Genomic DNA, 27,457 nt, shown 5'->3' on the forward strand with positions numbered 1-27,457 from the left:
TTCAGACGAGTAAATCTTTATTGTAAAGTAAAACAGAGATCTGCACATATGAACACTTTACAACGGTCAGTTGACCTCAGCAAAAAGATTCCAGCTTACTTAGCTGTGAAATATCTTTATGATTTAAGTCCCAAGTGAGAACGGAGCGTCTGTGATGAGTTACAAGTCTGTGAGGCAGTTTAGCGCACTGCTTCAGTGAAAAATAAAATAAAATAAAAACAATTATACTAAAACAGCAGCTCACGTAGCAATATTAACCTACCATGTATGTGAATGTACAGTATTCTAAAATTGGCTGTGGTTTTTTTCATCTCTGAAATATCAAAAGTCCAAACTGCTGTTTGAGCAATCAGAGCTCACGTGGTACTTGTCAATTCAGATGGAGAAAGGGAAAGAGAGCAAGGGGGGGGGGGATAAAGACATTGAGAATTAGGTTACACAAGGACAACAATAAACATTAACAAAGAGATAACGTTTGATTGATGTCTAGTTTCCATCCATCACTCTACTCTACTTTAATGCAATGGATTATGCTAAATTTGCAGAATAAAGCTATACTGATAGCATGTAGCTTCTCGCAAACTTCCAGGTTGAGGTGAGGGGTTTCAGATTCAAGATGCAGATACATGGCTTTAAATGTACAGAGGGGGAATAAACAAGAGTTGGCACTGTAAATACTTTAAATTTACACTACAAAAGTCAAACAGACTCACAAGTGCTGTCGCCACTCTCCTTTGTGTCTTTGCACTGGGAAAAAGAAAAACAACAACAACTAAATGTTTTGGACTCCATCATTTTACAAGAAATAAGGTGTCGTTGTCCGAGGTGGGATGACCCTTTCCGAATCAGGCACTGCTCTGAAGAGCTTTGGCTCTCTTGTATTAGCATCTTTGAAGACCATAATGGAGGCGATGTTGCCACAGCGATAGCAGTAGTTGGGGGCCGACCACACAGTGACCAGCTTCTCATCAAACATAAACTTGTAGCCCTCGTGGACCAGTTGATGTGCCCGGCAAATCAGCTTTAGATTGTTGATGTGGACAAACTGCAGGTTTTGGTAAGACACAGAAATTTTGAAATATTAGAAGGGCAAAAACAAAACAACACATCAGGTGAGAACGCCTCTCTTTAGCTAAAATCCCAAAGCTGCTATTAACATAATGTAAAGATGAGGAAATTCCAGTACAACTTGAAATTCTTCATATACGTAACCATAATAGGGAGGCAGTGGAATAGCGGGAAAGCATGTCGGACTCAAAGTTGAGCGATAATGGGTGCGAATCTCTGTGGTATTAGCATGTTCTCCCCATGCTTGGGTGAGTTTTCACCAGGTAGCCCAGCTTCCTCCCACACTCCAAAAATGTACATGTGTAACAGCATAATATCTCATGTATCTCAGGTAGCTCGATTGTCAGTGGGATACATGTCTTAGCTCTGGTTGGTCCTTTACAAAACTCTCACTTTTCTTCTGGCGAAGCCATTCCTTCATCTAAAGAGAAAAGAATTGGAGCACCTTTGCAAAGAATAGTGGGAAAATATTGCCGTATGTGCCAAAACAAAGATGTGTGAAAGATAAACATTTCAGTTATAGTGAATTTTTAGAAAACTACCTACTGTAGTAAACTTTAAGGAGATTATTGTTTTCATTGAACTGCAAGACATGCAGCTGAGCCTGGGAGCTCCCTGCACTTTTTGTTAGGCTTTTAAAACAAATTTGTCTATTTTCGAAGATCGAAAAAAGCTTTAACATGCTGTAAATCACTAAAGTTATTTAATAAACATGTGCTTAAAGGCATTTAAACTAAGTCAAGTGCTGGAGTTTTTATTTTTCAAAATTTTGACACCGTTTTACCCCTTTGTTCTACAAATGAATATCGGCTTCAAATATCGGTTATCGGCCTCCTTGACGACTACTAATCGGTATCGGCCCTGAAAATGCATATCGGTCTATCACTACCCATGACCTCCAATCCCTCAGGCGAAACTGCATTAAAAACCTGACATCAATGAGTAAAGGCTTTGGCCACATGGCCTCGGAACACTTCATAAAACCATTGTTAGTTAACTTGGGCTGCAGTAATCAAATATTTTGGTATTCGGATGTCCCACTGAAAATTCTATTGAATAATCGGTATTCGGATGAAAATGAAAAAAAATATATGTTTTTGCTTGGTTAAAGATACAGAAGACAAAAAAAACATTTCCACTTAATAATGAACAACCAACTGTTTTCATTTTTAGATTTTTACCTTTTTTATTTAAATTTAAACTGGGCATAGCAGCACCATTTTTTTTTCTCCAGAAACAGTGACAATTTAGATAAATCTCTCCCTTAGATTTTGGTCTATGAGACTAAGTGACGTCAGAACCACAGTAGTGATTTTTTTTTAGGCTAAAACAACACACCTGAGTAAGCCTGGTTTATTAAAAAGTGATCAGTAGGAGCGGCAACTGTCAGGCTGTTAGCATAAAGTGTGCAGTCATTTAGGTCCATTAACTTGAGCGCTGCTAACGCGACTAGCGCTAAACACTGGTAACAGGCACCGTACAATACAGTGTCAGCATAATGACCATATTTTTTTTCAAGAATATGTTCCCAGCAGGCCCACTAGTTGAAACACAGCATTCTGATTAATAGTGCATTTGTGCAATATGAGTTAAGCAGCAAAATCCACCCGTTTTTAGCCATCTCAGGGGGCCATTTTGTCATTTCTGTCGACTGAAAATGACATCACAACTACGCAGGGCTCAGGGAACGACCAATCACAGCTCACCTGTTTTCTAAAGCTAAGCCGTGATTGGTCATTAACTGAGCCCTGGGTAATTGTGATGTAATTTTCAATCGACAGAAGTGACAAAATGGCCGCCCACAGAGATGGCTAAAAACGAGTGTATTAATTCTTATTCCACAAATGCAATATTTAACAGAATGCCTTGTTTCAACTAGTGGGCTTGCATAGAACATAGAACATATTCTTGAAAAAAAAAAAGTTTGGGTTGCTTTCCCTTTAAGTAGCGATTGAACATTGTTTCAATCGCAGGACAACGTTGCATTGGTGTTGTCAGTAGCAACAGTTTGTGATGGCAAACGGACCCAAACAGAGTTTTTGAAGACAAGTGAAGTCAGCCGTTACGTCGTGACACGCTGCCGGGAACAACTTCAAGATAAAAGCGTAACAAGGCGTTGATGTCAATATATGTTTTGGTAAGGTAAAGTTTATTTTGAAGTTGGCCTTCTTCCCGCGTTGGTGGCGTGTCACTGTCATGCATGGCATAAACAGATGTTGATGCAGTTAGCTTGACTGATAGTGTACATGTAAATGAGCGGGTACTTGAGGCACAAAAACATCCCTCAAACTTTTTTTTTTTTTTTCAACCGATGTAATGAAATTGTTACTTGAAGGCCATTTCAGCCCTACAGTGCTACATCTACAAATGCAAGTTAAAGCTCTACCATGGAAAGCAAAAGCCATATATGAAAAAACACTTTTCTGGGCCCAAGCTCATCTGAGATGGGCTGTCGCAAAGTGAAAAATTGTTCTGTGGTCTGAAGAGTACACACTCCAAATTGTTTTTGGAAATCATGGACACAGTGTCCTCCAGGACAAAGATGGAAATAACCACCCGGGTTGTTCAAAAGCTTGTATCTGTTATTGGTATGGGTGTTGGTATGGTGTTAGTGCCCCTGACATGGGCAACTTGAAGTCACCAATAACGCTGAAAAGTACATCCAAGTTTTGGAACAACATATGCCGGCAAGCAACATCTTTTTCAGGGATGTCCCTGCTTATTTCGACAAAACAATGCCAAACCACATTCTGCATGTGTTAAAACAGCATGGCATTGTAGTTAAATCATGCGAGTACAAGAATGACCTGCCAACAGTCCAGACCTGTCTCCCATTGAAAGTAAGTTAGACATCATGAAGCGTAAAATATGACAATGGAGACCCTGGACTGTTGAGCAACTTTAGTTGTTTATCAAGGAGAAATGAGAAAGAATTGCACCTACAAATCCTCAACAATTAGTGTCTTCAGTTCTCAAACGCTTATTGAGCATTGGTATTAAAACATCTTTTTTAGAACGTGTTGCAGGCATCAAATTCAAAATGAGTGAATATTTGCAAATTAAATAAATAAATAACAACAACAGAGTTAGGACATTAAATATCTTGTCTTTGTATTGTATTCAATTGGATAGAGGTGGCTAAGAATGAGCAAATCTTTATATTCTGTTTTTATTTACGTTTTAATGTCTCAACTTTTAGGGAAATTGGGGCTTGTAGTTTTAGGGTATGAACACATGCAAGCTTTTGTTACATTTAGCGATTTTTGCATTACCCATCATATTTCCTCTTTTTTAATTGAATCATAAAGGTTATAGGTTGCATTATTATATTTCAAGTTTTGAATTTGCAAAAAATAAATATTGGATAGACGGATTACGAATAACCCATTTTAGTGTGTAGAATTGTCCCCTTCATACCCAATATATCCACTCTGTAATAAATAGGTAACTTCACAAGAAATATCAGTCAACGTCTGATGCAACCCACCTCATTTGTGACTTTAGCACCAAAGAGCCAACCTGCTCCTCTAGGGCTGATGGCCCAAGTGTCAACGTCTTCTGGGTCGGACCAAACCAAATCGCAAAAGGCTCCTTTGTGAGGGATTTCCTGGTTCCGCTCAATGGTCCGAATTTGATCTAAGGTTTTAATGTCAGGAGAGAGGCCACCGTGGACACACAGGATCTGTTCATCCATCAGCTAGCAAAAACAAGAAAAGTGAAAACCATTTAATGCAGCAATAGTTTAAAAAAACTACTGTAACTGTTAGTAAGGGGGTGTAAGCAACAAAGTGCTTTAGCTTGACAAGTAGCCAGGCTCTCTTTTCAGTCTGGAAAGTTATGAAAATGTAATTTTAATGAAAAAGAAGCCTACAGTACTGTTTTTGCTCATGTCTTTATGAAAAAAATATTGTCTAGTTCTGATAAAACTGTTACTATTGCAGGAGCCATGCCAAACTGTTTGAGACCTTCCTGCTTTCAGCACTGAATTTTGAAACTGAACCCACAGTTCTATTCATTGGGCAGGAAGAAGCCTAACCCATCATAATGATGTCCGAATCAATTCAAAACAAATACAGTGGACCCGAATCATTTCAAAAATAAATACAGTTGACCCCTGTTATTTGCAGGGGGATAGGGACTGGGCCGGTGTGCGAATAGCAAAATATATAAATGATCAATTGAAATGCATTGAGGAGAAAAAATAACCTCACAAAATTCTTCAACAAACATTGATAAACCTACCCTACCCTCAAATACATTTTAATATTAAAAAACATTACAGGGGGGAAAAAAATGAATTAAAAAAAAATTATATATATATGGATCCGGAACCGCAGGTGTCGAACCGTGAGTATGCGGGGGTCAACTGTATATCGGAACCTTGATTTTAGGGACTAATAGCAGGGAGGGCTTGTCCGTTAAAGCTTTAGATTTTATCCAAACTTATCTTGCTGGTGCTGGGGGAGGTGATAATGGTGTGCAGCTGGTCGCTTTCAAGAGCTGCGAGGTTAGCACACTTCCTTTTCTCAACTCTATTACGATTGGATACAGCAGCGAAGGGCTTCACAAAAAAAAAAAAAAAGTATACTGTACCAAAATCAGTACAGGATAGAATGCCCGAGAGACGTGTACACGACAGCGCTGAGTAAATAACAGCCATTGATATGAAAAGGTAGTTACAGCATGCCCATTTTGTTCTTTGTGTCTATAGCGACGCTACACTCATGTCCATACTTTCCATTGCCTTCAATGGGAACATCGCTCCTGTCAACGTGGGTAGCCCATAGCCACATTTGTCAGCCAGATCTAGTCTATACAGCGGCACAACCCACAAATCTGTGCACCAATCTTTGTCTGTTCATTGCACAGCGCCAGTAAACAACAGTGGCCAATTCTGGAACTAACAGACTTTGACAATTACCGTGAAAAGGGGCGTTTCGAGTGGACTGGACCCTATTTTCTGTCTGTTAAATTCAAAATCCGTTAAATCAGGTTCCTTTGAATCAAGGTTCCTCTGCATATAATATTAATCTAATACTTACAGCTGCCACTGTTAACATATCAAACACTTTGGTGCAATAACGCCAGGCATTTGCGTTTCCATATTTGGTCTGACACTCATCTGTGGAACAAATAAAAATAATAAACATAGCTATTACTGTTCAGAAGACACAAAAATGTAATACATTATTTATTACATTGGGTTGAAAACTGATCATTCTTTTACTCTCATCTCACCATAAAAGCCGTAAACTTGAGTAATCTGTCTGCTCTCATGATTTCCACGTAGAAGAGTGATGCGGTCTGGCCATTTAGCTTTCAGCACCAGCAAGTAGGTAAAAGTCTCCAAACTGTAGTATCCTCGGTCAACAAAGTCTCCCTAAAGATCAAAGAGGTTTATTATCAACATAAAGTCAAGCGTGACACCTTTAAGAAAATGTGCTCTTAAATTACATTAACATATACAAACCATAAATATGTAATTTGTATCTGGAACTTGGCCACCAGTTCGAAATAGTTCACAAAGATCATAAAACTAGCACAAGAGAGAGAAAAAATAATATTAGAAAAAACATAGACCATATATACTGTCAAGCTCCTAAAAAAATAATAACATTGCATTTAAATGCACTAGCTTTTATTGTCTGAAATTTCACCTGTCCGTGTATGTCCCCACATACTGTTACTGGAGTAGAAACAGGCTGAACGTTAGACTCCTCCAACAGAAGATCACACACGTAGTCACATAATCGCTGTGTAATAGGAGAAAAAAATAGAAGTACCGTACATGTGGTGCGGGTTCATACAGACTTCATGTTGACATTAAGCAACTACCAAAATGTTCGATAACCGATGGGGCATCCTTCAACAGTGAAACATATTGCATATGCATAGACATTTTCAGGGTACATAAACTGAGAAGCAGAACAATAAAGTTATTATCAAGTACATTTCGTGAAATGGGAGGATACGTTGTATAGATTGGATTGGTACTTTTGTATACATTGATGGGTTAAAGTAAAAACATATTTTAAAACTCATTCAATGCCAGCCATTTTCAGAACCTCCTTTACCCACACGTAAAAATGTGAAAGACACAAAAATATGTACCTGGAATTGACTGTCCGGATTCTTAAAAGACATAAAAATATGTCCCTGAGATTGAAATAGTTTTAAATGCTAGTGAAATGTCTTAATCATGGTGAGAGCCCTTTTCCATTAGCCAGTGTTTTTTATCCAAATCACACAACGCAGGTGACATTAACCCAGAAGAAGTCACCGGTAACACGTAATACTGGCACAAGCTTCACAAATAAATAAATAGTATAAAGAAAAAGAAAGCATACTTGAACATCTGTACACTGCATGATGTTTCAGTATTTTTGATTCAACGAGACTGGGCATAACAGCCTATAAACATTTTAATAAGGAGGTCAATTAGAGGAATCTAAAATTCAGAATACAGTATTATTTTGGGCGCATAATGTACATAGTATTAACAACCCTGGTTTTTCTTTGCATCGGCTCCAACGCTATTCCCTAATTACATAGCGACGCGTTCGGAATGGAAGCAGATTATGGTGCAAATTTAGTCATTTGACTTGCCACTGACATCACATGTCTCTCAGTCACTGAAAATTACTTGTGTTAAGCATAAACACATCAGCAGTGCAGTCCACACAGCAATTGTAACGATTAACGTACAGCCATCTACCTCAAAATGGCAGTCACCGCCATCAAGTCAATACACAGAGGTCTAGTCATTTTATCTTGACAAATGTATGGCAGACAGAGGTGATCATGCCAACTGTTTAATAAATGACATCGCCTCGCTCGCTCCGTTCAATTCTGTTAACTTCCTGGCCGCACAGACGAAGCGAGTGTGCTTAACGCTACTAGCTATCTTAAGCTAACCTCAGTAAATTACACATTTTCACTACAACTTACGCAAAGTATCACAAGCACACTACATCTTCTTACTAAATGTGTTCATATGATGCCTGGTTTACCTTTAGGTCATTTTCTGGAAGGTATTTGCACTGTTTTGCGATCTCCGCATATTTATCCAGATCTAGAGGCGCCATTGTAACAAGCTATTTGTCTTGCGCAACTTCCTGCAAAGGTTTGGAGGTCGGACCATCTGTGTTTTTTGAAACACTCTACTGCCATCTCCCGTCTGTATACTACAATGCGGCTATTAAGATCATTTTGCCGTAGTGGAAAGCTTGTCTTTGTACTTTTTTTGTAAATTGAAAGCTTGGTTTTGTACTAAAATTCTAAAATACTGCTTCTATAATCCAATAAAAAATAAACACAATCTACCTAGTTTTAGCGTCAAGGAAAATATGTGAGTTTGTGCAATCAAATGTACAATTTTGTGACAAATATAACGTAATAACAGTCCGAGTGTCTAGGTTTTATATTCTATTATTTTCACGGACTACTTGCCGTGTTTTACGTATTATTCTCGTTTCAAACTTACTTTGGTATTTGGACGAATTAAAAAATATGATGGGGTTGAAAAGATGGGAATTTCGTCCATTGTTCGTTTTGATTTTAGGTTTAGACATCAAATATATATAAATATATACAGAAAAATAATGTTCCAGGTTAACTGAAATGACCATTGTTAACTCTGGAGTAGGAAATGGGAATATTTTTAATCTTAAAAAAATAAGCATTTTTTTCTCCAGTGCAAATCTTTGTCCTCTCGAAATGATTGTTATGAAGCCCATCCAATCAGCTACCAGGAGGTGTTGTTTTATTGGTATGCTCGGGTTCCTATTGGCTCATGTACTACGAGCATGGACAGTTGTGACATGTTAGGTTGCAGAGCAATGACTTGTGGTTCATGAGGCGACAAGACAAGCAGCGCCGTACGCCGCCGGGAGACATCAATGGTGGAGTACGCATCCATTCAGGGAAAGGTCTGAGAGAGACCGTTACTTGGGCTTACATGGAGAGCTGAGACTGAATATGAGATTAACGTCCTTAATGATGTACATATCGTCGGTTGTGGTATTTATTTTGTATGTACATATCGTTTTTTCGGAAGCTGCACCTCGCATCAGTCTATACGATGCGTCGCCTATCTCCAGGAAGCCAGACACAGCCTCCGACACCTGGAAGACCCTTCATACAAATATGCCTCGCCGTTTACCCGAGAACACGTTCGCTTTGGCACAGCCGTCTGTTATGGGCATAGCTAGCCATATCCCCCAAAACACCATTGTTTCTTCACCAACTGAGCCGACTGCCGCCGATTCCGACATCGGGGTCATTTCGAGCGCTAAGGAAGACATCGCGGCGCTGATTTCGAGGTTAAGCCCCCCTCGCAAAAGATCCACTGATGCACACACATCACTCTTTGCACCAGAGAAAACGCTACAGACAATGATGTCCATGGTTTCTCAGCGGACAGACAACGATGCGTGGTCGGCAGATAGGATCGACACATCTGTTACCTCAGTGGAGAATAATCAAGGTGAGTGGCGTCGAATGTAATAATAGTGAAAGTGGGTCATTTGGTCTTAAAATGTTTTGGTTTCACTTGATTGAAAACGTAAATAAAAGAGGCGTGTTGAAAAGGAGTCACTGCCGAAAACGAGTCACTGCCATGTACCGTATCTGCTAGCAGAGGAAAGGATTGCACTGTGCTTTTGACGCAGGGAGAGACCAAATAAAGCACATTGCAACAATGGCAGACCCCTTCAGTTTATGGATGCTGCACCCCTATCAAATCATCTTAATGTATCGTGAAGTGTAATGTATTCCTGTTAAAAACGGCGTCCGTGTGGAATGAACATTAACGTGGCCTACATGGGGCCTCTTAATAAAAGATGAGTGTGCCACATATTACAGCGTATTGGATGAGGGAGGGCATGAGGGGGTGTAAGGTTGATCCTGTTATTGTTCAATGAGGGTATCTGGTCTGCCAGGCCACACAGCATCCACACAGACCCATGGTTGTTTTGTATTAGGCCAAGCAGGATTTATGTTTAAGGGAAATTACATTCAATTTATCCTGTGTATGTCACTTGTTATGGGTGTGTTATACTGTCTGTAGAACCCAAGGATACCCAAACAAAATGGCCAGGAAGCCAAAGCCACGAATGAGCAATGACAATGGCACCCATCCAAGCATCAATGTGTAAGTTTTGATTAAGTCCCAGCCAGAAGCACAGTCGTGACAATAAATCTTTTAATGGCTGTGTGCGGCAGATGATTTTGTTATTTTTTCCCACCCGAATTCCTTATGCTAGTTCACCAAGATGATTTTGCCAAAGCAATTTTAAGCAAAGAATTGTATATTATTAATATTTTATGATATATTCTGTGTGTTCACAGAAAAAAAGCACAACTAATGTTCTAGTTACCGCCTTCTGAAGTGAACAACAACTCCAGAAATGTATTTCATATCATGTTCTGACTGATTTTGGCTCCTCACATCAGGGCTCCAGTTCAGTTGTGTTTTTACACTGACCAATCCCTACTTCGCTGTTATTGTGCTAAAGGTAGCTTTCAAAATGGAACAAAACGCATTTGTTCCTGGAACAAACATAAATTGAATAGCCCTGCAATTTTTCAGACTAGAGTTGAGTGGGGCTCGGGACATCGGCAGTATTGCAGCATCAGTCAGATCCACGTTTGTTAAAAGCATGCTAAAGAGTTCTAAATGGATAGAATAAACTTCCACTTTCACTTAGTGGCCATATTGCAAAATTAACAGTCTCCCTAAAATCTGTCTATTTGCAGCGACACCCATTAATCCTTCCCTGGGCTGGTTCTCCTCTCTGAACTCAGCAGTAAACACATTCTACTGGAAAAGGAGAAAAAAAAACACATCAAATCAAGATCCTCAGCTTCAGCTCCCCACTTCCCCCCAGTATAACCCTGCTTGGGGACCTCTCCTCCCTATCCGTCCCCAAACATCTTCAAACATTCATTCTCTTCTCTGTACCAGTGGCCAAAAGAAAAATCATTTTACTGAAGTGGAAAGACAATACAAAATGATCTCTAAAACAATGGTATAACCTGATAGTGGAACATTCACATTTGGAGAAACTCATATCTTCCATAAAAGACAACAGCACACCTGCTAGCCATTCTTGCAATTTATCCAGAGCTGATCCCACAAAACATCCATTCATCTATCCATTCTCTGAACCACTTGTTATTATTACTATTGCTAATATTATCATCATATATTAGGTATTTATTTTCATTGTTATTATCATTATTTGTCTCTCTTCATTCTTTTCGTGCCTGTTTAATTGTGGGTCTGGTATTGTGCCTATGTGTTCATTTAAAAACAAAAAAAGCAGCTTGTTAAGGATCTGCAGATGAACCGTGTGTTTTTCGAACGTCAGTTGGGTTTGGCAAACTGTTAATATTTCTTTTAAATTTTATACCATGCGCATAAAAGGACAAACACTAAGACTTATTTTTCCTGGTTGTTCTGGGTTGTTTTTTCTGTCGTGTAATGTTTTGATATGGTGATACAGCAACTATTTGAAAACAAAAAAGTAAAGTATTTGAAAAAGTCATATTTCCGAGCCTTTGTGCTCAGTTAGGCTTTAGGTTTGGAAAAATGTTTATATGCCTTATGATGCTTTTTTTTTTTTTTCCATCTGTTTGACCGCAGTGGTGACAATGAAATTTGCACTTTAATGTGAAATGACCCATTAAAGCTTGAGCTTGGTGCTTTCTCGAGCTCCTCTCACTGGTCCATTGTAAAGGTAACTCTCATGATAATATCACAACAACAAAGGCGTCACCCACTATCACATGGCAGGGCCTCACAGATAACTATATAGGCCTTTTCTTCCCCTCCAACATGTTTGCAGTTTGATGCCCGGAGGAAAAAAAAGAAAAGGAAAATTGGTTTTCACGGTGGCAGCAGACAAGCAAGTACTGAGCGGGGCTCGAGAGGAATTTTGAGACTTGTTCTGAACAGCCTGCCCCTGTTTGAATAACAGCCATGCTGTCACAACACGTCACAACGGTCAAACAGATAAACTAGACAGGGGAGAGGTGAGCCCCGCCCCCTTCGCTCTTTCCCCTGCACACAGGTCCAGTCCAATGGACGTCAGACACAGTGTCTGTGTGCGATTGTAATAGCTTAACACCACACCTAGTGAAAGCCCAGTTTTTAAGAATGAAAAACAGCATTTGCATGTGTGTGTGTGTGCATGCGTTTGAGGTGGGATATGTATGAAATGGATTTCACACATTCTTTGGCGTCATCGGAGCTGACAGTTCTTCTGTGCCTGTAACTGTAGCAAAGAGCCCGGGAGTGTAGGCACTACAGGCTTGCGTAACCGCAGGCCTTTTTTTTAGTTACATAAAAGTGCTAATAACACGAGAAGAGCAACAACGTCTGAATCGGATTCTAGAGCAGGAATATATTTGAATGTGATTGTACATTTCATTTCATCTAACTGCTAGGTATGTCCTTTGTTTTCTTTCATTTTTTTAGAACACACAAATACCTCAGCTGCTGTACAGTGTACTGAACCAAGTACACGTGTGAGATTGTGTTTAATGAGGTCTGTAGTCGCCAGTCGCTGCACTGAATCTGAGATCAGATAAATAATAGATAACTACTGAGTGCTTGTCAAGGTCATCTGTGTGTCAACATATCCTGGATTCTTTGTCAAGAACACCATCTTGAACTGTACAAAATATGTCCGGCGAAAATCCATGTATAATTGCCACCCATTGAAATGCATTAGAATGATTTATTGTCATTTTAGCCCCCAAAATTACTTTAATAAAGGACACCAGTAAACCTCATATGCATTTTCCACAGCCCCGCAACTACACCTTTCTTAAAGTGAAGTCAACGCAAACATATTTTTTTCAAGAATATGCTCTATGCAAGCCCACTAGTTGAAACAGGGCATTCTGATAAATATTGCGTTTGTGGAATAAGTGTTAATCCACTAATTTTTAGCCATCTCTGGGGGCAGCCATTTTGTCTTCTGTCGACTGAAAATGACATCACAACTGCTCACAACCACCAATCACGGCTCAGATTCAGAAAACAGGTCAGCCGTACAAACCGGTACCCACTACAGAATTTTAATAAACAAAATACCCTTATAAAACACTCGAGCAGCGAGTAATAATCTTAGTCGATGAAGTCATTGCCAGAGTGCAATCAAAGTGACGTGCGTAAAAATGACTGCTCTCGTATAGTTCTAAATCCAAGAGCCGCTTGAGCAGGAAGTCGCTCTCAAGACGAAATAAACATATCTGTCAGAACAATACTAATGTAAATGATTGTGTGTGTGGGTGTGTGCATGCGCGGACGCGTGGGGGTGCGTGCGTGCGTGTGTGTTTGAAAAGGCTGAGGTGGGTGAGCTGTTTGTGTGAGTTGAATCCAATGCTTGTTTTTTCAATTGAAGAGGGAAGTCAACCCAAACATTTTTTTTCAAGAATATGTTCCATGCAGGCCCCCTAGTAGAAACAATGCATTCTGATTAATATTGTGTTTGTGGAATATGAGTCAAGCAGCAAAATCTAGCCATTTCAGGGCTCGGCCATTTTATCACTTCTGTCAACGGAAAATGACATCACAGATGCCCTGAGGGCTCAAATAACGGCCAAGCTCAGTTTAAGAAAACAGGTGAGCTGTGACTGGTTGTTACCTGAGCTATGAGCAACTGTGATGTTATTTTCAGTTGGCAGACGTGACAAAATGGCCGCCCCCAGTGATGGCTAAAAACAGGTCAATTAACTCTTATTCCACAAACACAATAATTATTAGAATGCCTTGTTTCAACTAATGGGCCAGCATAGATCATATACTTGAAAAAAATAAAAAATATGTTTCGGTTGACTTCCCTTTAATAAAAGATTTGCCTAAGAAAATCAATCCTCTTATTCATGGTAAGGGTATTAAAATTCAAGAAAATAATGGGACAGAAAAATCAAGGGATTTTTTTTACAATAAATATAATATGCGATTAACTACTAGTTAACTATGAAAATGCGATTAACTATGATTAAATATTTTAAGCGCTTGACAGCACAAATATATAATATATATATATATGTATACACAGAGTATTTTTTGCTTTTTTCAGTACTACCAATCACTAGTGATGTAACAATTTATCGAAAATTGATTTTTATATCAATATAAATGCCAAAATATGCATCGATGTAAATAAATAGAATCGATTCGCAACGCCATGTTAACCATAACCGCTCGCTCACATCTCTGCTGTAAACAAACTGCATACACACATTGGGTAAATTACTCGACACAAGAACTGCCAAGATTAGATCACTAACACGGCAACTTAAACGATCAAAATCGTCGACAGTTAATTTTAATAGTGGACGCGTCGTTTATTTATATATCTAATTATTTGCCGTTGTGTCATCCTCCCGAAAAGCCTCGTATCCCACGGCCGGCATGCTTCTCAGCATCGCACATGCGCAGTAGTGGTAATCCGTAGGTAACGGCGTCATGGCTCCTGAGTTAGCAGTAACGTTAGCAATTCTCATTTCTCACATTGGGACAGTTGTTTCTGAAAGCTAGCTTTAGTTAGCACACATAGGCTACTGTGCATGTCCTGTTGTGGTACGCTAACATATGGTAGCATCTTCTACGGCTTATGGAGGCATTAGTCAGCGAACATAAAGCAGAAATAGGACGTGCTGCCTCACAATCGCTGTGACAACGCACCGAGTTTTGCATTTATCGGAAATCCCAGCACTCCAAGTTAACACAACATGACCATGCGAGGATAAACGGATTAGATAATGGATGGATGGATGTATGGACCTATTTTCCACAAACCATTAATGGTAACCTAACAATAAAAGACATAACATTGACTCGTTAGAATGTACTAATTTAGATTGCTAAATTTTTTTTCCATTCCAGGTGCATACCACATGTTGAATGTGTACATTAAATTGTGCATATTAGAGAAGCAAAACAAAACGTTTTGGATTAAGTTTAAATAAAAACCAATTAAAGTGTTTAGTTTAGTTTTATTTAGCCCAGTGCTTTTCTCTAATTTTACTCCTTTTATTTCACTCTCCTCTACATTAAAAAAAAATAGGATTGGTGCCCAAAAAACTTCAATGTTTACAAGTATTTTTGGGGGGAATTATAGTTTTAGTGCAACTGAGCACTACGGTTAGTGATTAGTCGACTAGCAAAATAATAGTTTGCGGCAGCCTTACTCGACACGCTTGCGCCAAACATCATCGCATATTGCGTTTGCGAATGGCCGCAGCACCACACTAGCGCACAAAGACAAGCATGGTAGCGAAAAAAAAATTTGAATTGAAAATCGGGAACTGAAAATCGAATCAGGGCCCAAGTGAATCGTTACATCCCTACCAATCACCAAATAATTAAATGTCATTCAGTGATGTACACATTTTTTTTCAGCCTTTTGTCTCACAATTGTCATGCCCGTTTGTCCACCCAGATGGCTTCTGTAACTGCAGCACTGGAGGAGAGGGGATTTTGTATCCAGATGAGTGTAACGAGAGCACTGGTCAGTGCTCATGTGTGGATGGCTACAGTGGCCTACAGTGTGATGACTGTGAGGAGGGGTACTTTACCAACGGCACCAGCGGCTGCCTACCCTGCACCTGTGACTCATTCGGTGCAGTGACCCACCTGTGTGACAGGTACTGTACTCAACTGTTTCAGTGCTTTATTCAATACACATTATACTGCCTACTGACACTGATTGCCTTGCTTATCAAGTCAGAAATACAGGAACACTGTGAATAAAGGTAACAGTTATAGAAAAAGCCAAGCAACAAAAAAATAAAATAATCACGTTATTTTCTTTTTCTGGGCTTACTGAGATGCTTACGTTTGGAGGGGTGTCCCCGATGTGTTGTCCGAGGCAAGGGGTTGAAGTCGAGCAAAGTGGAGGTCTCCACAATGGGCACCGCTCCCCGCCAGAAGACGGCACGTTGCAGTGATGTGTGCCGTCACGCCCAAAGATTGATTGCGAAGCCGAGCTTACACAGGGGGGCCCGGGGACGCTAAATGCATACAAAGTGTTCACAATCAACGTGTGCTTAAACATGCACGAAAACTCATGAAACCTTGCACACATGGAAGGCCTGGTAAATTAATCAATAGTTAATTATTCAAATGTGCAATCTGTCAAAGATGGCTCGCTACCGCCCCCTAGAAAATGTCTAAAAAATGCCCCGGTTGCACGCTTCACCAACATTTGCGAAACTTTGCGAGTATATAAAACAGAAATAGACCTACAAAAAAAAGCCTCTTGGTGCCATATAATAAACCTAAGAGGAAGTCCGCCATTTTGAATTTACTTTAAAGTTTGAACTCACTTTGACTACAAAAGCTGCTGCAACTCTATCCATGTAATAATTTCGATAATTCAATTCTGATGTGCGAGCATCCCAACGTGCCAGTACCCCCAACGTTGCCAGGGCAGCGAGGGACCTTTATAGCTGCTTTCAGCTCTAGTTGTAACTGTTATTGTATGTTTTTTTTTTTTTCATTACAAAAAGTGTATATATGTACTGTAATGACAACTTGTCTTTAACTTGAATACATAGATGTGTCATAGGCTGTTGCTGCTGAATGTTTAAAGATTTCAGTGTCTTAATAATTTACAAAATTAAGAGATCTTTATTGTTAGTGTATTTTTTATTCTGGTGCAATTCCTTAGAATATCACCCGAATGGTTCGCTTTTATTTATTTTTTCAAAAAACTTTACCACTTACTTGTCATCTTTTCAAAATAAAAAATGTAAAAAATCTGTTTTTTGTACCGAAAATATACCGAACCAAAGTTTCCAAAAAAACAAACCGGACCAAAATGTGATTTAGCGTACCGTAACACCCCTAATAAATACAGTACAAGTCAGCACAAACAAGCCATGAAAGTAATAATGTGTTAATAATTTCACACATAAGTTGCTCCAGAGTGTAGGGTGACTTATAGTCCGGAAAATACGGTAATAGTAATCAAGAGAGGACCACGGCAGCTCGAGTGGGGGCGAGCTTCCATGCTATTGCGACGCAGCTTCGGCGGCAGGAGCCCGGGGCTGCGCGCTGTGCCGTGCGCGGACACTTTTTTTTTGTTTTGTTTTTTTTAATTGGTCGTACTTCGTTCGTAGCTTTTCCGCGCAGCTAACTAGGGAGTCGACGAGCAGCCTGCACTCGGCAGAGCAGGGAGGGAGGGGCGGGCGCACGGGGCAGGATTCGGCAGTGTGTGCGGGAGCAGCAGACCATTAGGAGCATACGTTGACAAAGCGCTGTTGGTATCGAAGTCAGTGGTTTGGTATCGGTAATATCGATGCCACAGCAAGCTAGTATTGTATCCGTTCAAAATGTTTAGTATCGAGTAAGTACAGAAGTATCGATATTTTTGACAAGCCTAATCCAAAGTAAATCTCGATGTGAACCTGCAGGTCGATGGCGGCGGGGCCAGTCAGACGAGCATGAGAGTGTTTTTTCCAGCCAGGCGCTGCGATGCTCACCGCACAGCAAAGTGCAACTAATTTGTAAAATGATGCGATATGCTGCCGCTTTCTTTTGTTGAGCGCAAACGGTTCGAAAAAATTAATGCTGTATATCGAGCCTGAGTAGGTACACATGGTGCCAAAACAATAACGCCCCAACTGGAGAGTAGCCCTAAACCAAATGAAGGAGTAGATACTACGAGCGTTTGAGCGGGTCAGCTATGTGGCCAATACCTTAACTACAGACGAATGGACGTCCATAGCCACCGAATCTTACATGACTATAACGTGTACAACGTATGTGGACGAAGGACATCTGTGTTCTTCAGACATGCGCCTTGGAGGAAAGACACACACAGCTGAAAACTTGGCTGCTCTCCTGCGGAGTGTGATGGGTACGTGGGCACTAGAAAATAAAGCCGTCGCCTGTGTGCATGATAATGCAGCTAACATATGGCGAATGATACCCTGCTGGACTGGGAGTCGGTACCATTACTCATTACATTATTCATAATAAATGCCATGCATTGCATTGGCAAATGTATCAGAAATGTATTTCTCTTTCAATTCACTTTTATTCAGTCAGTTGTTATTACATCAATAGAATTTAAATCAACAAACCGTCCTGAATGTTTGGGCTAAAATAGCCCCTACTGTAACTACACAAAACATTTGCATTTGAAACTTTGAATTCAATGTATTAAATTTCAAGTTTTCTTGCTTATAGACTAGTCAACTAGTCGCAAATAGAATTTGAGACTAGTCGGCGGGCAAATTAGTCGAAATTCCCATGCCTACTCCTCAATGTTCTTGGGTAAAATCTCTGTGCATAAGTTCAGATCACTAAGTCTGCAGTAAATTTTCACTGCCAGCATATTGCATTGGTGCCTGAGCTTTGAGCAGCCTAAAAAGCCTCACATCACCTAATGAGAGAAATGTTGAAAGCAACAGCAGGCAAGGGGTTTGGAAAGCCGGCCGGCTAATCTGTGTACTCACAGTGATTAGCTCCAAGAGGGGTCCCCGCTAGGCTTTTGGGGATGGCAGTGGCCAGGCTCAGACAGTCTCAGACAGACTGTATTCAATGTGTTATTAGCAGAAAGAACGCACGTGTAACCTTCTATGCTGCACCTTCACGGGCCTCCCAATGAGCAGTGGATGCAAAATTCTCTCAAATTCTTCAAAAGCACACCTCTTATCAGGACGTATGTCCGTTCAGCAGATGAAGTCATGCAGCGCGGGGTTTTCATTAGAGATAGACTGATATGTTTTCTTTTCCGGGCCGATACGATACCGATTATTGGTAGTCAAGGAGGCCGATAACCGATATTTGGAGCCGATATTCATTTACAGCAAAAAGAAAAATATCGGCTTCAAAATCTAAAACAAATTAAAACGGTTAACTTTGTTGAAACGTCTTTAAGCATAAGTTTATTGAACAATTTTTTCAGATTTGCATAATGTTGATTTATATATTTTTTATTTTTTTATTGTAAATTTTTGCCAATATATATCTTTGTAGTAAAATTCTAACAAAAAGGGAGCTCCCAAGGTCATCGGTATGTCTTCAAAAGTTAAATGAAAACTTAAACAATAGCTCTATGTAGTTTTCTACAATAAATAAAGTCCTCCAAATTTTCAAAATGACAGAAATGTTCAAATTTCACTTATCTTTGTGTTGATTTCAAACAAAAATAAAAAGAGTAGAGTGTTCCCAGGGTCAGTAGAATCTCTTATCAAGTTCATTGAAAATTGAAATAAATAGTTCCTTGAAGTTAACACAATTTCAAATTGATTGCCATTGATCTGTCATTAGATTTAAAAAAAAATAAGATTGTCAAAACACTGAATATGGGAGCCAATAATCGGCCCGGCCGATAATCAGTGCATCCCTAGATTTCATCATATAAAACTGCAAAAATCATACTATCATTGATTTGTCATTTGTGTGATTGCATATTAGTGGCTTCTCACACACAATTTGCCACAATTAGAACTTAAAATTCTTCTCCTGCCGTTGTTTGGCTGTCCAAAACCAGTCTGTAATGTAAATAACCACTACCTACGGGAGCGAAGTGACACATTTTCCACAGACTTGCATTATTGTTCAGCATTTGCAGATTTTCCTTTCTGATGAATTAACTACGAGTTGTATCTCAAGACATTTTACCACAGAGTACACAAGTCTTGGTTCCGAACTATGATTGTACTATATAGTACATCCTTTAGAAAGAGCCCCTGTTCAAACGAGTCAATGAGGCAGGAATACTGTTTATGCTTTATAAATTCACATCATTGTTCACATTTCTTATGTAAGAAGCAGTCATTGACACAGACATAACTCAACTTTCATATGTCTTGAGTGCAGCATGGCAGGAAAACTGATGAGTTCCATTTTTTGGATGCCGCAAGCAAACAATCATGTGCATCTCGCGGCGAGCTATCGGAGGGAGTTCACACGTGCGAGAATTGTGTAACAATCAGCTAATTATCGGATTCGGCTATGTTTTCTCAACCTCTTTTGTGGCATTTTGTGACAAATCAAGGTCGAGATTATTATATCATTGGATCAAGACTGCACCCACTTCAGTGTGCTAGTTTAGTTTAGTAATGTTGTGTGTGTCTTTTTAGATCTGTTATTGAATTAAAAAAATCACTTCCTTAATATTTTCTGTCGATTGGCTTGCCAGGGTTTACCCCACCTCTCACTCAGCTGAGATAGTCTCCAGCTGACCCGCAAACCCTAATGAGGACAAGCAGTATAGAAAATGGGCGGCTGGATAGTAATTCTGCACAATATATCGAAAAATAAATAAATAGCGATATCGCGGTAATGGCCAATGCAATATGCATATTGCAAAAACATGCAATAATTGTCTTGTGGAATTTTCTTCTTTTATCTGAATTTGACCAGTCGGATGCTAACTTAAATGTGCCCTGCCATCCAATAGTTGACATTATCTAGGGGAATTACAATGAATTAGCTAAGAACACATTGAGCTTGCTTATTTTGCCACATGAAAACAAATATTACTTCTTTCATTAGATCATAAAAATGTCATTTATTTTGGTACATGTTAAATATCGCAATAATATCAATACCGCTACCGTCAACATCCACATCGCATATCGCTTGTTTTTCCAATAACGTGCAGCCCTACTGGATAGTATTTTGTGCATTCTAAAATGAATATAGAAATAATATTGACACCCACTAGGCAATTTGAGTGTTATGACTTGAAAAAAGGACACAACCAATTAATTGATCATTCGTTCATTTCCTCCAAAACGATCAAGAAAATGCACAGACACGTTTTCATTTTAGAATATTATGAAAATATGCTCATTCAAACTCGGGGTGGGAATCTCTTGCCAGCTCACGATTTGATTCAGTTACAGTGACGAGAGCTAACATTCAATAAAAAGAGGCCAAATTGTAATTTGATTCCCCCCCTCAACATTGTGATTGCAATTTAATATGTGATTATTTTTTCCAAGGTCCTTTTGTAATGTATATTTCAATAAACACAAGCAATGAATGAATCCTTTTTACAATCATGTTAAATCTAATCTACATTTTGGTATACTAAGATCAAGGCAAATGAAGTGTTCATTAATATCAAAGTTTGTCTACTGCAATTACAGGTTGTAAACTTACTAAATACTTTGATGTGCAGTCTTCTGTTTACCATGACAACAAAAATCTACCACACAAGGGGTAGTAAATGTGGGAAGTAAACATATGTCTATTCTGTAAATCAGTAATATATCATATCAAGTGCAGATTACAATGCAAACAAATCTGTGGCTTTACCACTTCAACATATTCAACTTTTTATGTTTGATGAAACTAAGACTGCACTTCTCAAACACTGAACTTATCATGACCGTCTATAAATAAATCATTATCACACGTACTAAAGTGTAGGAAAAATTGGTTATCGGACCAACATGGTCTGATAGCATAAATGGATAAGTGCCAGCAGGCAATATTAGCGGCTGCAGTGATTAACACGACGGCGACGCCTCGTCAATTCAATGAGGAGTAACATCATTTCATCTGAAAATTGGACCACGCAACATCTGGCCACATACAAGCTAATTTATCCTCTTAATATGTGACAGCTGATAGCTTTAAGCGCCTGCTCTGCACCCCTTCGCTCCACTCCCATTGACCTGTCAAATCGCAGGCTTTGCATTTACACGCCTTATATTGCAAATGCAATTCATCATTCAGCCCTAAGTCAATTTATCTTGGTGCTTCTTATATCGATGCATTTTTTTGCACTTCACTTTCCATTTTTCTTAATGTGTGACGACCTGTTAACGGTATTTGTAATGACCCATATTTCCATTATTAAAATAAACTACAGAAACATTTACTCTACTTCCATTTTCTTAAATTAAAACCCAATCGAAGAGATTTAGGCAGCACAAGCCCTCCTGTGTGGAGTTTGCAATTTCTCGCTGCGCTTGTGTGGGTTTTCAATGGCTACTTCAGTTTTCCCCCACATATAAAAAACTTACACACAAACACAAAAACATGGCATGTGAAAGGTTGTTGTTTTTTATACAGTACGAAGGACAAGCGCTATTGCAAACTGACGGATGGGTGGATGCACGAGATATAACCGACAATTTGGCCTGTCATGATAACATTTTTTTCCCGACGATGCATTTTCCTAGAAACTATCACGATAAACGATCGTATAGTTGTTTTACTGTGGCGATTTTGTGTGCAAAAATACTTATTGTTGTTTTCAATGTCGCTGATAGAGTGATGAGGTTACAGCAAAAATAATTAAAGCTCATCCTTTTTAAGTGAACTTGCCTTTCAATACGGAAGTCAACCCAAACTTTTTTTTTCAAGAATATGTTCCCCGCAGGCCCACTAGTTGAAACACAGTATTCTGATTAATTTTGCGTTTGTGGAATATAAGTTAAGCAGCAAAATACACTCTTTTTTTAGCCATCTCTGGGGTCAGCCATTTTGTCTTCTGTCAACTGAAAATGACAACACAACTGCTCACAAAAAACAATCACGGCTGACCTGTTTTCTGAATCTGAGCCGTGATTGGTCGTTGTGAGCAGTTGTGATGTCATTTTCAGTCGACAGAAGACAAAATGGCCGCCCCCAGAGGTGGCTAAAAATTAGTGGATGAACACTTATTCCACGAACGCAATATTTATCAGAATGCCCTGTTTCATCTAGTGGGCTTGCGTAGAACATCCATCCCATCCATTACCTACATCGCTTATCCACACAAGGGTCGCGGGGCGTCCTGGAGCCTATCCCAGCTGTCTTCGGGCAGTAGGCGGGGGACATCCCGAATTGGTTGCCAGCCAATCACAGGGCACACAGAGACAAACAAACAACCGCACACACAATCACACCTAGGGGCAATTTAGAGTGTCCAATCAATCTACCATGCATGTTTTTGGAATGTGGGAGGAAACCGGAGTACCCGGAGAAAACCCACGCAGGCACGGGGAGAACACGCAAACCCCACACAGGGAGGCCGGAGCCGGGATCGCACCCACAACCTCTGAACTGTGAAGCGGACGTGCTAACCAGTCGACCACCGTGCCGCACGCCCAGCATAGAACATATTCTTGAAAAAAAATGTTTGCGTTAACTTCCGCTTTAAAGATATTGAACATTCACATTGAAATATCTTCGATCAAAATTATAAATAAAAATGACTCGGGCTGCAATTCAACAAATATTAACACAGGCCATACAAACATACTGGTGTACTATGTGTCGTGGCAGAGTAAAATGAGATCTTTCTCATTATCATCTCCTTCACGCTGCAAATATATCAGCTTAGTGTTCAATAAACAAGCCCAGATTTCACAATGAGCAAGTACTGTAAATTTGTGACTAAATTGAGAGGAGACAAGATAATATCATTCAGTACAGTATCCAACATTTATATTTTTGTTTGCTGGTTACCCATGAGATTTTTGTAATGAAAACTGGGTACAAAGGATGTTTTCCAACTGATCTAATCAATACTCACCTAAATGAAAAGCAAAATAAATCCATCTTATATGATGCACGTATTTGTTGAAACGCATAGCGATTTCAAGCGAACGGTAAGCTCCCTCAATTGCACCAGCATTGGAGAGAGACAGCTGCGCTGGTCTCACTGTCAATTCTGGTACTCAAAATGGATATCTGGTGCCGGTGGGTCGGCAAACTCTTTTTAAGTTCCTGGTGGACGTAGCAAACGTTCGCAGAAAAGATGGTGCATAAAAACAAGCCATGAAATAGTGCAAAAAGAGCACCGTATAGATAGATGTTAGCCGATGCGCGGCTAGCATTAATGCTACTTGGCTATTATTAGCGCTACTATACACTGCTGCGGCTCATTAATAAATGAGAAAAAGAGTTGCGCGTGACTATGAGGAACTGATGGGACACATGTAAACCGAAACTCATAACAGTGTTAGAAATGAATTTTATGGCAATAAGTATTTCGTACACAAAATCACACAGTAAATTGATAACAAAGGGATCCTGCACTTAGAAGTTGTCAGTGCATTGTGAACTTGCTCTGCCGGGAAATATACAGTAGTCAAGTTTACTGTTACTAAGATGTTCTGAGCTCCAGTACATTCCTTAAGACTGAGATCAAAGTGAGCTGCTTATTTTCTTGTTGCAGTGTTTTGATGTAAACATGTTTTAGGTAAAACAAGTTGCTTGAGCAAGTAGTACTTGCTCACCAAACAAATACCGTGTATCTTTTTGGTAGAACAAACACCACTTGCTTCAGGTATTCCAATGTGAAGTCTTCCAAATAAAAGTCATTGTGATGTTGTTTGGAGATACCACAAATTTAGAAAAACATTATTGTTAGAGTTTTGTTTTCATGTGTTTTGAAAGCCAGAAAAGCCGACATGCCTTTGGCACTGTGAGGCTGGATTTGGCTCAATAGATGCAATGCTAACAATGCTGATACTGTTAAGCCTAAAATGTTGAATAGGTTTTCTCACTCATTCATTGTGTTTGTTATGCCTGTAGTCGTCTTAGTATTTGCTCCTCTGTAAGCAAATATTAATAGTTTAATGGCAATTTTAGAGAAATGATTCCTCCAAACACCAAGGTGCAACCCCCTTGTGTTTGAAATATGTCATTGTTTGAATAGCCACACAAAAGTTGTGAAACCAGTTGTCTGTCATCAAAGTAAATTCATCCTCAGTGAGATTACAAGCTTTTCAAAGTCAGGTGACATCTGTAATTGGATACTAGGTGGGTGTACTTAACCGAGGCCTGAACCTAATGAGATTTTCTCTTCGTGTCAGGTGGTAATGTGGCGTTCGCTTTGCCACTTGTACGCAATTTCAAGTGACAGAAGATGGATTCACACACCGTTAGCCACTCTGTGGGTTAGGTCATACAATACTGGACCAAACCACTTCTGTCTGTCATAACATTTGCATCAGTGCTTTATTTGGGTCAGCTCCTGTGGGTATTGACTGGGAGGCTTTTTTTTTGACAATCCTGCCTACAGACTGCCAGTTTGGAATGAAATATTGATTGGGGATGCAGATGTTTCTGCCTCTGCATTTTGTCAGAGAGTGTATGCATCATCGTAATCGGTGCATCGAAGCATCTTTGTGCCCTGTGGGTGAAATGAAACGCTGGGAATACTTGTTTGATATCAGGTTATGTACTGAGAACGTGTTTTAGTAGGATTTGGCTTTATTAGAATGTTCTATTAAATAAGTGTCTGTCTAAAAGGATGGGAACAAACGTACAGGAGGCTAATTCCAAACACCTTAAAATTGGGAATGAGCAGCATTGGGCTGCATGGTTAGAGCCTCGCAAGCCATCTATCCTGATCTGTCTACTGTATGTATTAGAGGTGAAACGATTAATCATTTAATGGACAACTAATCAATTATCAAATTAGTTGATAATTATTTTTGATTATCGCTTAATTGGTTTGATACCATTTTTCATTTAAAAATGTGCAAATCCTAAAAATTTCAGATTCTCAACTGTCAATATTCTCTAATTTCTGTAGTCCTCCATCAAAGCAGACTGATCATCTTTATGTTGATCAAAACAAATCACTTTTTTTTTTAATTTGTTAAAAAATCCTCAACATTTTTGCCTATTGTCTGACAACAAACCAAACCAGTAACTGCGTCGTCATTTATTTTGTGCATGGTCTACACTGTCATTTTGAAACAATGCACTATTTTTAATGAAGGGATGGAAATTAAAACATTATCGACAGATTTATCGATTATTAAAATAATCGTTAGGCCTAGTATGTATTTTTTCTAAATATACACTGAAAGTATCTTTACCTATTTCAGTCTCACTGTAATCTGGGGAATTTTGAGCAATAACTTCAATTTGTCGTGTGGTTATGAGACCTGTTTAATAAAGTGAGGATTTATGCTTGCCTTTCAAGACTTTAAAAAATGAAAATGAGCCAGTGCATCCCTCGTCATACAGGTAAAGGTGCCCATCCCACCTAATGACATAAAGTAGCTGTCACCAGTAATGAATCTAAGTGCAGTGAAATAAAAAAAAAAACCAACCATAAAAAAACAAGTCCAGTTGTTTTAGTGTGAAGAAAGAGGCATGCAAAGCTGCCAAATGTTACTGACTGTCCGTATTTTGTTGTACCAGCACAGGCCACCAAGATGCTAGCCAGTACACATTTCATAAATGAATGTCATGAAATTAAGTACCCTAATTAACTACATTTGAAAAAAAATAATAAAAATAAATCATCCACATTGCCCATCCTCCCTCTTTGCTCTGTTCGTATCGGGAAATGATTGGTGCATGCTATTTTACGCTGCCCAAGCTCCCTGCCAGCTAGGGCTGGCTAGCTGACGTGGCTAAACACGATGCGCAGCCGCAAGGTCACTTTGCGTCCGGTGCCAACACAGCACAAGTCCCTAATCATAGCCTCCGTGGCCGTGAATAAGCTACATTTCAGACTAGTATCCTTATCACGAAATAAGGATGGGGAGAAAGACGGAGAAGCCATGCTAATTGCTAAGCTATCATGACAGACATGTAGATGTGAAACACCGAAATAAGAAACTGGGTGATACGGTACATGGTACAGGCCTGTTTGGAACCGCATTATAGTGGAGAGTAACCAATCTTGAACAACAAAATAACAGGCAAACGAATAAGTGTTAAGTGTCTGGTGAGGAACATACAGTACATAAACCGAGAGGATGGGCCTATGAGCTTAAAAGTATATTAATATAAGAAATATTGATCATATGATATATGATAACCTTTATATATCCATAGATACAGTCACTTCTAGTTGACAATAATGGCATGTTGAAATCTCAAATATTTTGATTCAGGCTGCAGCTGTGTGTACTAGGGATGTAACGATTAATTGGTAATCGATTTAAAAATGGATTCAAACCAAATAATCGATTCGATCGAACTTGGACATCTCATCACTCTCAAGCCCGATGCAGCAACACCTAAAAAAAGACATAACATACCTAGGTCATTAGAATATACTAATTTAGAGTACTAAAAAATGTCTTTACATTTTTTTCATTCCAGATGCATACCACACTTTGAATGTGTAGATGCGCTTGCACCAAACATCATTGCGTAACTTCGTTTGTGTATGGCTGCAGCACCACACTAGCGCACAGAGAGAAGCATGGTAGCAATTTTTTTTAAAAATCGAATTGAATCAGAAATCGGGAACTGAAAGTCGATTCGAATAGGGGCTCGAGTGAATAGTTAGATCCCTAGTGTCTACCATTACGAGGTTGATGTGATAAATATATTATAGTCAGTCAGTAACCAACATTGACGCCATAATTAATCTACGATTACGGTTATAGGGTGATTATTATGTTGTTCAGCTGAACAGTATGCATAATTCTTTTTATCCTAATATAT

At 39.3% G+C, this 27,457-nt stretch overlaps 2 protein-coding genes across 4 annotated transcripts in view; one reads left to right on the plus strand and one right to left on the minus strand.

Moving 5' to 3' along the window:
- Window positions 1-27,013, minus strand: ppp6c (protein phosphatase 6, catalytic subunit). Of its 3 annotated transcripts, XM_086032195.1 has the most exons (8): window positions 26,964-27,013; window positions 15,921-16,095; window positions 6,726-6,821; window positions 6,539-6,604; window positions 6,307-6,448; window positions 6,111-6,190; window positions 4,556-4,765; window positions 1-1,045 (listed from the first exon to the last, which is right to left on the minus strand). In XM_086032195.1, the coding sequence occupies exons 1-8, from the start codon at window positions 26,996-26,998 to the stop codon at window positions 797-799; spliced, it is 1,053 nt and encodes a 350-aa protein (XP_085888321.1). In that variant the 5' UTR covers window positions 26,999-27,013; the 3' UTR covers window positions 1-796. The 3 variants fall into 3 exon arrangements, with proteins under 3 accessions (XP_085888321.1, XP_085888322.1, XP_085888323.1); XM_086032196.1 differs by lacking the exon at window positions 26,964-27,013 and having other exon boundaries at window positions 15,921-19,594; XM_086032197.1 differs by lacking the exons at window positions 15,921-16,095; window positions 26,964-27,013 and adding an exon at window positions 8,079-8,248.
- Window positions 8,927-27,457, plus strand: part of LOC147147964 (multiple epidermal growth factor-like domains protein 9) — a 59,224-nt gene continuing 40,693 nt past the window's right edge. Inside the window, exons 1-2 of the mRNA XM_086032194.1 lie at window positions 8,927-9,553; window positions 15,525-15,729. Coding sequence (XP_085888320.1) covers window positions 9,046-9,553; window positions 15,525-15,729 — 713 coding nt within the window. The 5' untranslated portion in view covers window positions 8,927-9,045. The remainder of the gene's footprint in view (window positions 9,554-15,524; window positions 15,730-27,457) is intronic.

Source organism: Filicampus tigris, chromosome 5 (genome assembly GCF_054856515.1).
Source record: "Filicampus tigris isolate MCC_2025a chromosome 5, RoL_Ftig_1.0, whole genome shotgun sequence".
Taxonomy (NCBI): domain Eukaryota; kingdom Metazoa; phylum Chordata; class Actinopteri; order Syngnathiformes; family Syngnathidae; genus Filicampus; species Filicampus tigris.

Coding starts and splice junctions, on each gene's coding strand:
- ppp6c (XM_086032196.1), bottom strand. CDS start 16,169: ATGTGTGCAAGGTTTCATGAGTTTTCGTGCATGTTTAAGCACACGTTG. Junction 6,449..6,538: donor ATACAAATTACATATTTATG/GTTTGTATATGT, acceptor TTTGATCTTTAG/GGAGACTTTGTTGACCGAGG. Junction 6,191..6,306: donor TCAAGTTTACGGCTTTTATG/GTGAGATGAGAG, acceptor TTTGTTCCACAG/ATGAGTGTCAGACCAAATAT.